Here is a 13,985-nt window from a genome sequence, read left to right on the forward strand (position 1 = left end):
CAGGAATGGTGAAAATAGTGTCAAGGGTTTAGCCTGACCTATATGCTGCTCCTGTGATTCATGCATCTATTAGGCATATATCAAACAGGTACTTCATCTGGACCTCCCTGTAATGAGAGTTGTTGACATTAGAAAGTTGTAGGCTGTAGCTGTGGACCTCATAGCTGGAGTCTGGGGATGCAGGCTGGACACAGGATCATTCTCAGCCGCGCCCATCCCAGGATCTTGGGAAACAGGCGGAGCGGAGTCCGAGGACAGGGCAGCCAACAGAGCGGACGTCATGGAAAACAAAGACGGAGAACAAGAGGAGTCTGGCAAGAAAATCAAATCTGGTGCATTCACCCAGAGCATGACCTGAGAATAAAGAGCTGTAAGGGCAGGAACTACAGCCAGATCTGTACCAGACGTAGTGAAGATGCCTCTGCTGTTTCCAGCTCTCAGAGCTGATCTGTACCAGACTGCCTGAAGACATTTCTGTGCCTCATGTTTCCTGCTTCTGAGGTATCGACACAAAAAAAGCCACGAGCCTTTTAATTATGTAAATAGAAAAACACTGCAGTGAAAAGGAAGTTTGAAATGACTGAAAGACTCAGGGTAAACAGTTGGTTTGTTTCAGTTTTTATTTTTCTGCAGTGCATCTACAGTATAGGCCACCAGATTCATTAAAAACACAACATCAAGTCAGAAAGCACCAGGTAAGTAGTATTTTTAATCCAAAGTCCATAAAAAAAGATAATTTAAATCAAATAGCATAAATTAAACAGAAAAAAAAACTATGCTAAGAAACAACAACAAAAATAAAAAAATATTGTTCATGGTGCAATTGAACCCAACTGGAACCCAAGCATTTCAGGAAGTGCTTCTCCTGCAGTTTGCATCCCCACACAGAGCGGAGCCAACAGAGCAGAGGGGCAGCATGTGGACTGACAGGGGTCACTGCCCACTCCCATCCCCACAGCTTGGCTGCCCTGGTGTCTCGCCTGCCAAAAGCTTATTCTCAGCCCTGCATCTGAAGCAGATTGGTTTCATTTCCTAGATGGTGTTGTAGGTCTAGGTGGTATAATGGCATTATCTCATCAGTTTTGTAGATCTGATCTTCAGTTATACAGACTATCCAGGGCCTGCAGCACAGAAGGACGACCTGTGTGATTATTATGCACAGCAAGGGCCTGGATACAGCCTTCAACATAAAACCTGAAAGGCCCGTGTCTTTGTGAAGTTGGGCACCAGGGTCAGCTGGCTGACCTGGGCTGGCACCGCGATGGCAGTGGAACAGCGAGAGAGGAAGGCGCCGCCCTGGGCGTGCTCACCTCACTGGGAAGCAGGCGAGGGCGGGCAGGAAGACACCTGAAAGGCTCCGAAATCAAACTAGAGCGGAAAAGAGGAGAACAGAAAAAAAAACTTATTTTCAAAACTCCATGACTGCAACTGGGCTCTGTACCTGCTGGGATTCTGTCACAGTGGCTCGTGGACCAGAGCAGAACCAGTGCCACCCGCTGCACAGCAGCCAGCTGCACGGCGCCAGAACACCGGGTCACCGCGGGACAGTCGACACCGTCCAGGGTTCAAGGGGGTGACATGAGCCCCGAGCCCTCTGCACGACACAAATACACTCGCAGGGAGGTCGGAACGCCTTCAGTATGCCATGTCTTTGTCATTTCTGATGCCATAAGAACAGCGGTAAAGATACAGTGCCAGGTACTTGCACCCGTTTCTCAGAAAACGTGTTCTCTCCAAGAATCAGCCTGGCATTTATCCCAGTTTGCAGTCACAGAAACCCTAGTGCAAATATTCCAGACAAGTAAACACTCATCAAAGCTGATCCATTATCAGTGCAGACCACCACTGTCTCGGCAAACCCGCAAGGAAAATAACTGGTTTTGTGCTTTTCATATTTCAGAAGAACATAAGAAAGGTTACAAACGAGGTCCGTCTGGCCCCTTTTGGTAAGTTTTTAACCTTTCTGTGTGATCCCATCTGATTCTTTACAAAGTACTGTATCGAAAGTCATAAAAGAAAAAATAACCATTTTCAAAACTGTAATACATAATACAAACATTGTAAAATATAGTGCATATAGAAAATGCAGCTGTTTGATCCACAAAGCGCTCTTTGAAAGAAGCCTCCCAGAACATTAAGGCCACTTAAAAAAAAGTTTGAACTGTTTTTAACGGTGTTCAGTTACTCTCCACTCCCACGAGCTGAAGTTTACATTAATCAAGCATTAATCAGCTCAGTGAAGGCATTTGTTGGAAGTTTGTAATGTCTAATGTTGTATAATCGCACTTGGAATTTACAGACTTTCAGTAAATTGAATAACCCCGAGTAACAGAAAAGAATCAAAAGCCGACGAGTCAAGTCAAGCTATTAACTAAACCAGTAAGGCATGTCAGAACCGTGAGGTCACAGAGGTCTGAGTGACGATCTGCTGTGGTACCCCCCCGTTCGCCTGGAGACACATGGCCAACGCTCACCTGCAGACTAGCTGCAGTACAGGTGGAGATCTTGCCGAACACAGGGAGCACAGTGGTCACCCTGCCTGTACTGCCTGATCGTACACCCGGGAAAACTGCCGATTTCAAATCCAGTTCATTTCGAAGGCATCCAATGATTTCAGTCTGATGACTGAAACGGAGGATGAGGATCTCTGCAACACCCCCACAGTGCAGTCAGTGCAAACTCCTTACTCGCTTGTGTCCGAGGGAGAGAGCAGACTCAACCTCGTGCAAAATGGAGGAAATATTCCTGTGAGCAAGGACAGGGAAACATGTTCCATCAAACAACCGCTCTCAAAGACTGTGATGTGTTCTACACACATAGAAATGTCAACCTGAAATTATGTGCTGAAGCCATTAGCCCATTTGAGTATTAAAATGCTACATGACACGCATGTCTGCAGCCAGTACTGTCTTTGAGTTCCTGATGAGGAGTAAAGGGGAGTAGTGAGAATGTAGTACAGTAGGCAGCTGGATCAGCATGCGCAGTCTGCAAAGGAACAGGTGACAGGTTAATTCCATACAGAAAGCAAAAGAGAATGTTTCAGCCTCTTCAGGTGTGCCTCTTTTAACTTCCAGTAGTGAAAAAGAGCCCTGCTGGAAAACGGTGTCAATGAATAATGCCGCAGGGTGAGACGGTCAGCTGCCGGCCTGAACTAGTGGGAAATCACTGGTGTGGCCTGTGCCGCAGGTGAGCGGCACGTGTACTCTGCGCTCCCAGACTGTTAAACACGTGCGGGAACCTGTGGGGCAAATGAGCTGCACTGTGGGAGGATTGGAAACCAGTGACTTTCCCAGGTCAGCCGGGCGTCTGCCTCCACGCGCCGCTACTCACTAAAGCGGCAAACCAAGGGTCTGCATTTGGACACTGTCCTCAGACCGGTGGACTCGTCCACTGTACATTTCTACCGTGTTTCCAGTGTTAAAGCTACATTTATTATTCCCCTCTCAACTTAAAAAGCCCCGGTTTCACTTCTCCAGAAGAGCAAGAGCGTCTCGGCCTTCTTCAAAGCGCCCCCCGCCTCTGGGCCGGCCCCTCTGACCGCGAGGGGGATCGCTGACCGGTCCGGGCGCCGCGCGGTCAGTGCTGCTTGTCCTTCCTGGCCCGGTCGGGCCTGCGCCGCTGCGCGCCGGGCCGGTGGGGCACCAGCAGCACGCTGCCGTCGCTGTGGCACTGCAGGGCGTAGCGGCCGGGGCTGACGGGCCTGCCCTGCTCGTCCCGCAGGCGGCGGAACACGTCCCGGTACAGCTGGCCCAGCCGCTGCTTCAGGCAGCCCAGCGACTTGCTGTGCTGGGCCCGGTCGCGCAGCAGCCGGTCCCGGTGCCGCCGGAGCCGCTCCACCTCGCCCTCCAGCCCGGCGATGGCGTCCAGCTTGCGGCGCCGGCAGTTCTGCGCCGCCACCTTGTTCTTGCCCCGGCGCCGGATGTCCCGAATCAGCGCCACCTGGGCGTCGCTCAGCTGGAAGCCGGACAGCAGCTCCAGGAACTCCTCCACGGGCATGTTCACGATGTCCTGCACGGACAGCGGGAGGTCCAGCGCCCGGGCCCTCCTCTCGTCCCGGCTCAGCTCGTCCTCCTCGCCGCCTTCCTTCTTGACCGCCCCGAGGGGCCCGCGCCCCGCCTGCTGCCCCCGCGGGCCGGACCCGCGCTGGGGCGGCGGAGAAGAGTACGTGTGGTCGTGCAGGACGCCCTGGGCCAGCTGCGCAGGTGAGCGCCCCGTCCCCTGGGGGCGACGCTCTTTGAGGCTCCAGGAGGCCCCCGCGGCAGCGTCCCCGGACAGCGAGTCGGAGTCGGTGCTGTAGCCCACGGCCCCCTCGTCCTCGCAGTGGGACAGCGAGGACGCCTCGGAGGCGCTGGGGGAGCCGGGGCTGCGGAAGCTGGAGTCCAGGGACAGCCCGGAGTCCGAGTCCAGCTCCTCCAGGATCCGGCTGTCCAGGCTGTCCAGGCCGTCCAGGCCCAGACCCATCAAATTGATCTGCTCAAACACCGCCTCGTCGAGAAACCCGGACAGAGAGCTCAGGGCCGCCCCGTCTCTGCTGCTGTTCTCCACCAGCGGGAAGAGCTCCGCGGTCAGGTTGAGCGCCCCCAGCAGGGCGGGGTGTGTGGCGTGGGCCTGCTCCAGGGACCCCCCCGGCCCCGTCCAGCTGGCGCGGCCGTCTCGGTCTCCGGACAGCATGGCATCATGAAGACTGACGTTCCGGCTGATGGCATCAGGGATCTGCTGTGGGTCTTCGATTTCCATGTCCTGAAACCCCACAACAGAATGTTTATATAGACCGTGTTCGTGTCTGGTACAGACTCGGCTGTTTTTGCAAATCCTTTCACTAAAAAGTTGAACACATTAGCACATGATCAATATTCTAATAGTACAATATATTGGATGTACAGATAGAAACAATACAGAAATAAAACAGTTAAAATGCAGACTAGGCCTGTATTTTAAATTAATTAACACTGCACTTGCACCTTAAGCAACAATTCTAAAACATTTTTAATGTTTTCTTTATAATACACTGAGCAATAAAAGAAACCACTATTTCTGCACGTATGTTATCAAAAACAATGTAGATTTTGTATATTGATGATTGATTATTCAGGACTGGCCACAATACAGTTAAGACTGGACGTTGAATAACCCCTAAGCTATTAGTTAGAGAGCAGATTGTTCACAGGTAATCAGGTGATCTAGCCTGGTGGAAAATAAAAAAACACAAACCCAGAGGAGCCAGTACGCTCTGCTATTCAAGAGAACAGCAGCTTCATGCCCTCTGCAGGATAAATTATATCTGCACATCACTGCTCATCCTCCGGGTGCTGACAGGCAGTCACATCCCACACAGGAAAGGCTGCCCCTCATCGACAGAAGTTTTTGAATGGAACAATCTGAAAGGCCATGAGCCCAGGCCCCTCGCGAAGAGCAGACTGGACGCCGGGCTGCCCGCCCTCCTGCCCTAGTCTCCTGAACACAGACTGGACGCCAGGCTGCCCTCCCGCCCTAGTCTCCTGAACAAAGACTGGACGCCAGGCTGCCTGCCTGCCCTAGTCTCCTGAACACAGACGGGACACCAGGTGTGCTACTCCAGCCTCCACAGCGCTCCGCCTGTATGACCGAGGGCAGCCTGGCTGCACAGCTACACTGCTCAGGTCCCGGGACTCACAGGCTGCCTGCCTGCAGGATCAACAGCCCAGCAGCACAACACAGGCTCAGGCTGCACCTGTGACAGCCGGGTTCATGAGGGAAGGTGGCAGCTACACCATGGAAACTGTACTCGCCCACTTCAACCCCAGTGAACATCTGTGGGACCAGCAGGGAGGGATAAACTGAGACATCTAGGACCAGATGTCCTAGACCAGCAAACAGACACTGGGGCACGAGTCCCACAGGACAGTATCCTACACCCGGTGCAAAGCAGGAGTCACATATATGGCCTGTATTGCTTCCTTGATTTCAATTGCAACAGTAGCCACACATTACCAGCCTGTGACTTTCACAGAAGACAGCCTATTGATCAGACTTCAGTCCACACAAGGAATTCACCCATTTCCTGCCTGTCCATAATATATCAGTGCACTTGCTAAGTGTAAAACAGCAGACAGATAATCAAGAAGTTTAAGGTTCATCAGGCTTGATGTTTTGTAATTAGTTTGTGTGGTTTTAAGGACTCTCCCTTATTTTCTCTAAGCATTCCCACTCTGTATTTTCTGTGAGAACTCATCACTCTGGTGGTAAAACAAAGCCGGTGTTCACACCTTCCTCATTTTGTTTTAAATGAGCAAGTACAGTATTCAAACTCTTGACTAATCATTCTAATAATTGTATATTTGAATATTCTGACACATCCCTAATGCAGAACAATTAAGAGAATGCTATTTCCTTATTTTATACATGACTCACAGAAAAGCCAGATGTATCTATAGCTTCACTGGGCTGATTTCGGAATGTTTACACTGCTGTTCGACAGAGTCTCCCTCAGGAAGCTCCAGAGCTGGGTATCCCCGAGTAAATACTCCCAACGCCCCCAGCGTCCCGCCTGACCAGTGTTCATCCGCAGAGCCGTCTGGGCAGCAGGGATGGCTGAGACTCGGGACCGACCCGAGACACGACCCTGGACTCCCCACCTGTACCTTTCACACGGCGCAGTCCGCTTGGGTCCCTTAGTTACCAAGGACAGACTCAGGCACAGAATACAGGTAGTAACGGCGGCTTTCTTTCACACCCGTGTGAAACAAGGAAACCACTGGATCGGCTCCCTCGCTGTGGATGCGGATGCGTGTGGATCAGTGCGTGCGGACGTGCGGACTCACCTCCAGATTGGACAAGGACAGGAGCTCGCGCCAGGGGTGCTCCACGCCAGCCGCCAGCAGGGGTTGCTGTGCCAACACCGAGAGGGAGGAGGCGCTGCTGAGCACGTTCTGAAACGCACAAGCACAGCACACAGGGCCACTGAAATCTGGAGTCTCACTCCCTTCATGAATGTATAGTTCTTCATAAACGTTCCACCTAGCGTCTCCCTTTGGCTTTAGGGATTCCTGGAATATGTTACGAAACGGCTCTGCTCTTTTGAGAATTATTTTGTAAAGGGCAGCAACACGCCAGCAGATCCCGTTTGCTCTCTCTCAGCACATCAGCTCAAAGTAACTGGAAAGACTCATCTGAAAAACATCCTAACTGGGTCCCTTACATAACATCAAGCCCCATCTCCCCCCAGTTTACCATCCTGGAGCAAGAGAAGTGACAGCAGCAGTGGTTTGATAAGCACAACTCTCTAAAGGCTACCCCCGTCTTCTTGAGCCTTTATTTTGCTCTCGCAGTATTGTGCCGTCACAGCGAGTCTTGTGGGAGAATGAAGTGAAGGCACAATGGGGACCGAACAGGGAGGAGAGTCCAAGCCCTCTTTTCTGTCTCCAAGGCAAGAACAGAGGTCTCTCTCCTCCCGGGTCTGGACGCTTCTCCTCTGTGCTTCACTGTGAAAGAGCCAGTGCCCTCAGAGGCAAGGCAGGACCCAGCCCTCCATCTTCCAAACGCCCTAGCTGAAAGAGCGGCTGAGGACAGATCAGGTGTCTGAGACGTCTCTTGGCGTCGGCCCTTCCCAAAAGGGAGGCAGAAGGCCCTACAGACCCCGAGGAGGACACCAGCCTGCTGTACCTCTCTGTCCAGCGTGGAGCTGTGCGCCAGCGCCTCCTGTGGCGACCCCTGGAGTTCAGGTGCAGCCGCGCGCTTCTCTGCCTCCCCCTCCTCTCCTGCCGCGGGCTCGGGGCTCTGGCCTGCATCCTGCCTCTGCAGCTCACCATCCTGGGGGAAGCCAGAGTCCAGCATGAAATTAGACTGCGATCAAACACCAAGGCGTTCAGCCACCACCTGTCTGGGGAAAACACAGACCTGCCTTCACAGACCAAGCAGTCAGATGGGATGATGGCAAAAGGACAAGTCAGATTGAGGCAATCCTACTAGGGGAGGAAACGCAGTAGAGCTGCAGCAAGCCTGTCTCTCAATAATAATAATAATAATAATAATAATAATAATAATAATAATAATAATAATAATAATACTAATAATAAAATACAGGGTGTGATCTGTCACAGCCTGAGGAACAGACAGTGAGCCTGTCACACAGTAATGTTTTATGTGTTGCTTCTATCTGTCCAACAGGTTTTGTACTGTGAATGTTGTGTTAATTGTATCTGCTGTGACCACACTGTAACTCACTGGTTGTGCCAATAAAGCCCTTTGAATTTCATGGCAGTAGGACCGATCCTTTCAGGGTTATTTTCTGCACCCTGAAAGCGTCTGTCGGACAGCTGTGCACTGTACGCACCAGAGTGTGCATGTGGGAGTGGTAATGACAAACGATGGCTTTCAAACCCCAAGGAGCAGCTGCAGGAACATGATCAATAAAGGAGGCATCTGGTTCTGTTCCTCTGCTCCTCCCTGACTGAGGGCTGTGCTCCTAGCTGTTCCTCTGGTTTCTACAGCACAGCCCATCGATCACCCCACATGACTGATCACCTGAGTCAGCACCGTTCGCAGAATCCCACAGACACAAACAACCGCTATTACTGCCCCAGAGACCACAGGCACAAGGAATCGATTCCAGCCAAGCGCAGCAGGAACAGCACACAAGCCCTTGCTGAGGCCTGGGAACGGGCTTCATGCTGCAGGTACCTGGTGTCAAGAATGGGTCAGCACCACGAAATCACTCATCCTGTCACATGTAGCAGATCTGACTGTTGTGCACACGGTAAGACCGGACTAGCTGCACTTTCAAAAACCCTCAACACTGCCGGCCCCAAACTAGAAAGGGAGTCATGTCCACAGAAAGGTGTGGCAGGGAGTCAAAAAGGGGGAGACCTTTGGTGAGCTGCCAGGAATGGGGTGTCACACAGGCCTATTCCAGACATACTCCCAGTTTTCCCAAAGGCAAACACAAAGAGAAATATTTAGAAAACGCAAAACAGACAAAGTTAAAACTGGTGGGTAGCTGCGTCAGCATGGGTAGGCTGCAAAGGAACAGGTAATAGATTTATTCCAGGCTGAAAAGAGAAGAAAGAAAACAACGTTTCAGCCGTGGAACCTTCTTCAGGTGTCATGTTGTGTTTTCTTTCTTCTCTTTTCAGCATGGAATAAAGTTAAAAATTGACTTTCTGTGCCTGATTTCATATGGAATGACCCAGAATCTCTCAGCTCACTGAGTCTGGAATCCGAGCAGAGACCCCATTCTGACAACCAGGCTGAAAGAGACACCATCCAGCAGACTCTTCCCACTCTCCTGTGCAAAGATCAAGATAACAGTTCTCCAGCAGACTTGAATCATCAGTCTAATAATGAGAGTTGCCTTGAAGTTCATTTACTCATTTTAAAAACCAATGAAAAACACAAGCCAAGCTCAGATGAAAGCACAGCTCCAATGTGCAGATAGCTGTCCTGCGTGGTGCCAGTATTGAGACAACACAGCACAGCACAGCAGCCTGAACTATATTTAATTCAGACTTTAATTATACAGAGATCCACAGAAACTGAGATCTTCCAGGAGAGAATACGTGCACTGCATTAGTTTATTCCTCCTGTGCATGGAAACAGACTGTCAGTAATTATTTCTTTGTATTTAACATTCTTCCTCACAAGGCTTGTAGTCACCCAGGTTCCAAACAGACAATAATATGGCTTGTCCTGACAGTTCTATTGCAGAGCCATTTCTGTCAGGATGTGCCTGATGAACAGGAGTACTGTAACCTCTACAGTCACACACTCCGACTGGTTTGGGAGTCAGGCTGAGAGCGCGCTGCTCTGTCCCTGTCCTGTCAGCAGGAGGCCTGACTTCAGCCCAGATAGCAGTGCAGTGAAAGTCGGGGCCCAAAGTTCTGCTTTACTCTCTGCTTCTTGTTAAGCAATAATTAGTCACAGCCAATTCCTGTACCCAAAGACAGGAAACCAGACACATTCACTAAAGCAGGACAAAAACAGATTTTCTCTCAACGGTTATGTAATGTTCATTCTTTGTGGTTGCATAAAAAAAGCCTCAAATTGTAGCTGTTAAAGTTTCATTTAATGTACTCTGTAAAAGGACAAAGGGTTTTCATCCCTACGATGAGATCCCAAGGGTGGACATTAGGACATCGCAAACCACCCAAAAACGAGTCCCTGTTCTCGGCAGTCAGGGACTAAGAAAAAGGCACACAACACACAAGCTCACCAGTTACCAAAGCTGCTCATATGGAGGCTGTATGTTTCACTACTCTCCTGAACACAGCCTGGACACCAGGCTGCCTGCCTGCCTGCCCTACTCTCCTGAACACAGACTGGACACCAGGCTGCCAGCCTGCCCTACTCTCCTGAACACAGACTGGACACCAGGCTGCCAGCCTGCCCTACTCTCCTGAACACAGACTGGACACCAGGCTGCCAGCCTGCCTGCCCTACTCTCCTGAACACAGACTGGACACCAGGCTGCCAGCCTGCCCTACTCTCCTGAACACAGACTGGACACCAGGCTGCCAGCCCCTGCCCTGCTCTCCTGAACACAGACTGGACACCAGGCTGCCAGCCCCTGCCCTGCTCTCCTGAACAGATGTGACGACGAGGACACTGAGGCAACAGCTAGCGGCCATGAAAACAAGGCCCTTGCTGGCTTCAGGCTCCGAAACGGCTGAGCGGGGTGGCAGCTCTGCCTGTGGCGGGTGTTGACAATGGGGATCGCGGTCAGGCTGGGCTGCTGCTGCTCGGGGACACCAGAGGCACACAAAGCGCTGGATTTGGCTAAAAGCTTCTCTTTATAACAAAGAAGTCACAATCAGGAAACCAGCACTCTGCATCACTGCAGCATGGAGATCTGTTCTGGTGCTCTTTACTTCAGCCTAACTAAAGTGCACAGAGCCGCAGGGTGAGAAACAAACAGTTTACCCTAACATAGCAGCACTCGCCCCACACGGAGCCTCTGGAGTTTTATTTACCTCAAACTGACGAAAAAAATGACTTAAACTTGCCTGCCCTGTAGGGCCACCTCTGAAACTGGTTTCAAACTGGTGAAGGTTTGAATAACCAAAGTCTGTTCCTGGTACGGTGTTCGGCAGTATACACGGCCAGCTATTTATCTTCCTCTCTCGTGGTCTCTGTGCCCCCAGCCCAGAGCACTGGAAGACACAGGACCGGCCCAGTCATCCAATCCAGAACAAAAGTCTTGAGTTCCTGGATAGGCCAGAAAAACTTCACACGGCTTTGTTACAAACTTGCAAACACATTTAGACAAAGCTAAAAAAAACTGGGACGATTCTAAGTAAAACAATACACCTCCCCTGCCGGGCACAGCGCTTCCTGACCGAAACTCGCTCCCATGTTCCGGAATTTCCACTGAAAGGCAGGCCAGACTCTGGGCACAAGAGCTGGGGGGCAGCGTGGGAGCTTTTCCCCCGAGACTGGCTAAAGCATTTCAGCTCTTAGGAAGTCGGTTATGAAAGACCGGCGTGTGCATGTCGCTTAAAGAGTAGAAGATTATATGCCCACACAGACACCTAGACATGCCTGTACAACACACGCCGGACACTGTGGAGAAATGATGACTACCGTATCCCGAGGAAGGGCACACCTTAAAAACAATTTTAGCTGAGAAAAAAAAAAAGTCGAGCACAGTAAGAGCCACAGTAGCGCACAGGCGTTACAGCCGAAATCCGGCTCCACGCATTGACCCGCAGCGTGGCCGGCCACACGAGGTAACGCGACCGTCCCTGAACCCCGCGACCCCGGCCTGCAGCAGGTGCACAGCGCGGCAGGCAGGCTGGCTGTCGGGAGAGCGGCTGCGGTCAGCGCCTGAGACACGCTTACCTCTTCAGCCAGCTCGCAGGCGGGGCTGGGGGGCGGTCCGGCGCTGTCCCCTCGGTCCGGACCGCCGCTGCCCCCGGACTGCGGGTCTGGAGCCGCGCCGGCGGCGCCGCTGTCGGAGTCCCGGGACACGGAGTGCACCAGCCATGCGCTCAGCTGCGTGGGGAAGCGAGGCGTGCCGAGGGCTCTGACCTCGGTCAGCAGGCGGCGGGCGGTGAAGTACTGCTCCAAGTCGGGGCACTTGGGGTGCAGGCTGTGACCCTCCCAGGTGTCCCTCGAGCTGTGGAAAGGGGTCTGGATATAGGCTGAGCTCGGCCCCTCTTCGGTCTCCAGGAGCGGTGAAAAGTAGCCGTTCAAGTAGGTGTCGACATCAACCCGAACTCCGACCAAACTCAACAGAATCGTAAACTGGATCAGTCCTTCCGTGAAGTATTTCTTGACGTATTGCATTTTAAAATATATATATATACACACACAACAATAAAGGAAACGGACAACAAGATGCTGTAAGGTACCTGTCAGGCGCTTGAAGTTCAACGGAAACAAAGAGCTGAGACAAAAGAGCACGCTGTCGGCCAGACAAAGCCAGCGCCGGCGCCGGCAGGACACTTTCAGTTTGCAAACCGGTTCAACACAGAAACGCACAATTGCAACTTAAAGGGGCGGTAAAAGAGTGAAAAGCACTCAAAACGTTACGTTACCCGGTAAAACGTGCCCTGCAGTACCCTTAGCAGTTTTACTTTCTCTTTACATGAAGGTCTTCAACCCAGAAAGCGGACCCCCCTCGCTCACAGCCCCGTGAGGAGGAGACTGGCTGGCTTTGCGCAAAGCTCTGTAAGCGCCGCAGACCGGCCCCATGCCAGTCTTCCGGCTACACGGCGGGCGAAGCATCACGGGAGATGTAGTTCTCCCCATGGCACAAGTGAGGGCTTTCGGGCGTGACAATTTGGAGCTGGGACTACCGGTTCCATGGGGCCGTGCGGGTCTTTCTGTATCGGTTTGCTGGTACTGTCAAACGGCGGCGATGTGCCTGTGTGAGTCTTGGCATGCACTATGTATTCTCCTGCCGCTATCGACACACAGGACATGTCGTGCACGTCTGTGTATCTCATTATGTTTTCAGACCATGCGCTTGTGTAGACGCCTCTTTTTTATCTTTCAGACAAAGGAGGGAAGCGACGAAAAAAGATCAAACAAAATGTTAAAATTGTATAAATCAAGGTATGCAATGGTCAACTGGACTGAACAATGCACTTAACACCCCATCCAGAATACTGTGAACAAATCGGATCTCCAAGAAACAAGAAAAAGTGGTACTGTATGCAGAAAACACTGGTACAGATACAGACTGGACCTCTTCAGAACCCACAGTGAAATACGAACTGCAGGACACCAGTGGAAACTACAGCCACGTACATGTGAAACAGAACCACAGGGCTGACTTAGGGTCTATTGATTTTTCAATACTGGAAGCAGGACCCCTCACAATCTTCTCTTTTCAAGCCTAAAAAACATAAAAACGTACGAATGGTTACTAGTGAGAGGAGGCCATTCAGCCCAGCTAGCTTGTTTGGTAGCTAGTAGATATTGATCTAAGGATCTCGCCCATCTGTTTCTTGAATAAAGCCTGTCGTGACTTTAATTGCATGGCTGAGCAGCTTGTTCCAGACTCCTAAACCCCTAAACCCCCTATTCACATTTTAACTGCAGTATCCACTCGAGGCCTCTGGTCTGTGTTTCTGAAGAAACACGCTAGGTTGGCTTTGTCAATGTTTTTGAAGATTCTGAATATTTGTAAGAGGTTCCCCATAGTCCTCCTTGTTCACAACTAAAAGGGCTTCAGTTCCTTCATCCTGTCAGGGTAGAACTTCCCTTGATGTCCCAGAATGCACCTGGTTGCTGATTCCAGAGCAGCAATATCTTTATGGAACAGGGTGACCAAAACTGTTAACAGTACTGTAACTGAGCCCCTGTTAGTGTGTTACACAGATTTTACATGACATCCCTTAATTCATATTCTACACTTTTAACTACATTTTCTAATATTCAGTTTACCTTTTTATTCTTTTCCCAAATTGTCTGAAAGATGAAAGAGATGTGTCAAGATAAGCATCAAAGTCTTTCGTAAGTAGCCTCTTCAAGCGCTGCATTTCCCAATTTGGAATGATAGATTATGT

General features: G+C 51.1%; 1 protein-coding gene across 1 annotated transcript; it reads right to left on the reverse strand.

Annotated features, from left to right (window-relative positions):
* Positions 1-597: 597 nt before the first annotated feature.
* On the reverse strand, positions 598-12,875 carry nfe2l3 (nfe2 like bZIP transcription factor 3). Its single transcript, XM_015358092.2, has 4 exons — positions 11,812-12,875; positions 7,642-7,788; positions 6,801-6,908; positions 598-4,740 (listed from the first exon to the last, which is right to left on the reverse strand). Exons 1-4 carry the CDS (start codon positions 12,256-12,258, stop codon positions 3,577-3,579), a joined length of 1,866 nt encoding a protein of 621 aa, XP_015213578.2. The 5' UTR covers positions 12,259-12,875; the 3' UTR covers positions 598-3,576.
* Between the last annotated feature and the right edge of the window lie 1,110 nt (positions 12,876-13,985).

The sequence above is a fragment of the Lepisosteus oculatus genome, chromosome 10 (genome assembly GCF_040954835.1).
Source record: "Lepisosteus oculatus isolate fLepOcu1 chromosome 10, fLepOcu1.hap2, whole genome shotgun sequence".
Lineage (NCBI taxonomy): Eukaryota > Metazoa > Chordata > Actinopteri > Semionotiformes > Lepisosteidae > Lepisosteus > Lepisosteus oculatus.

Bases quoted from the DNA above. Each gene is read 5' to 3' on its own strand.
- nfe2l3 (XM_015358092.2), bottom strand. From the start codon at position 12,258: ATGCAATACGTCAAGAAATACTTCACGGAAGGACTGATCCAGTTTACG. The intron at 6,909-7,641 runs GTACAGCAGGCT...TGTGCGTTTCAG, and splicing joins GCTCCACGCTGGACAGAGAG to AACGTGCTCAGCAGCGCCTC. The intron at 4,741-6,800 runs GTGAGTCCGCAC...GTGGGGTTTCAG, and splicing joins TGTCCTTGTCCAATCTGGAG to GACATGGAAATCGAAGACCC.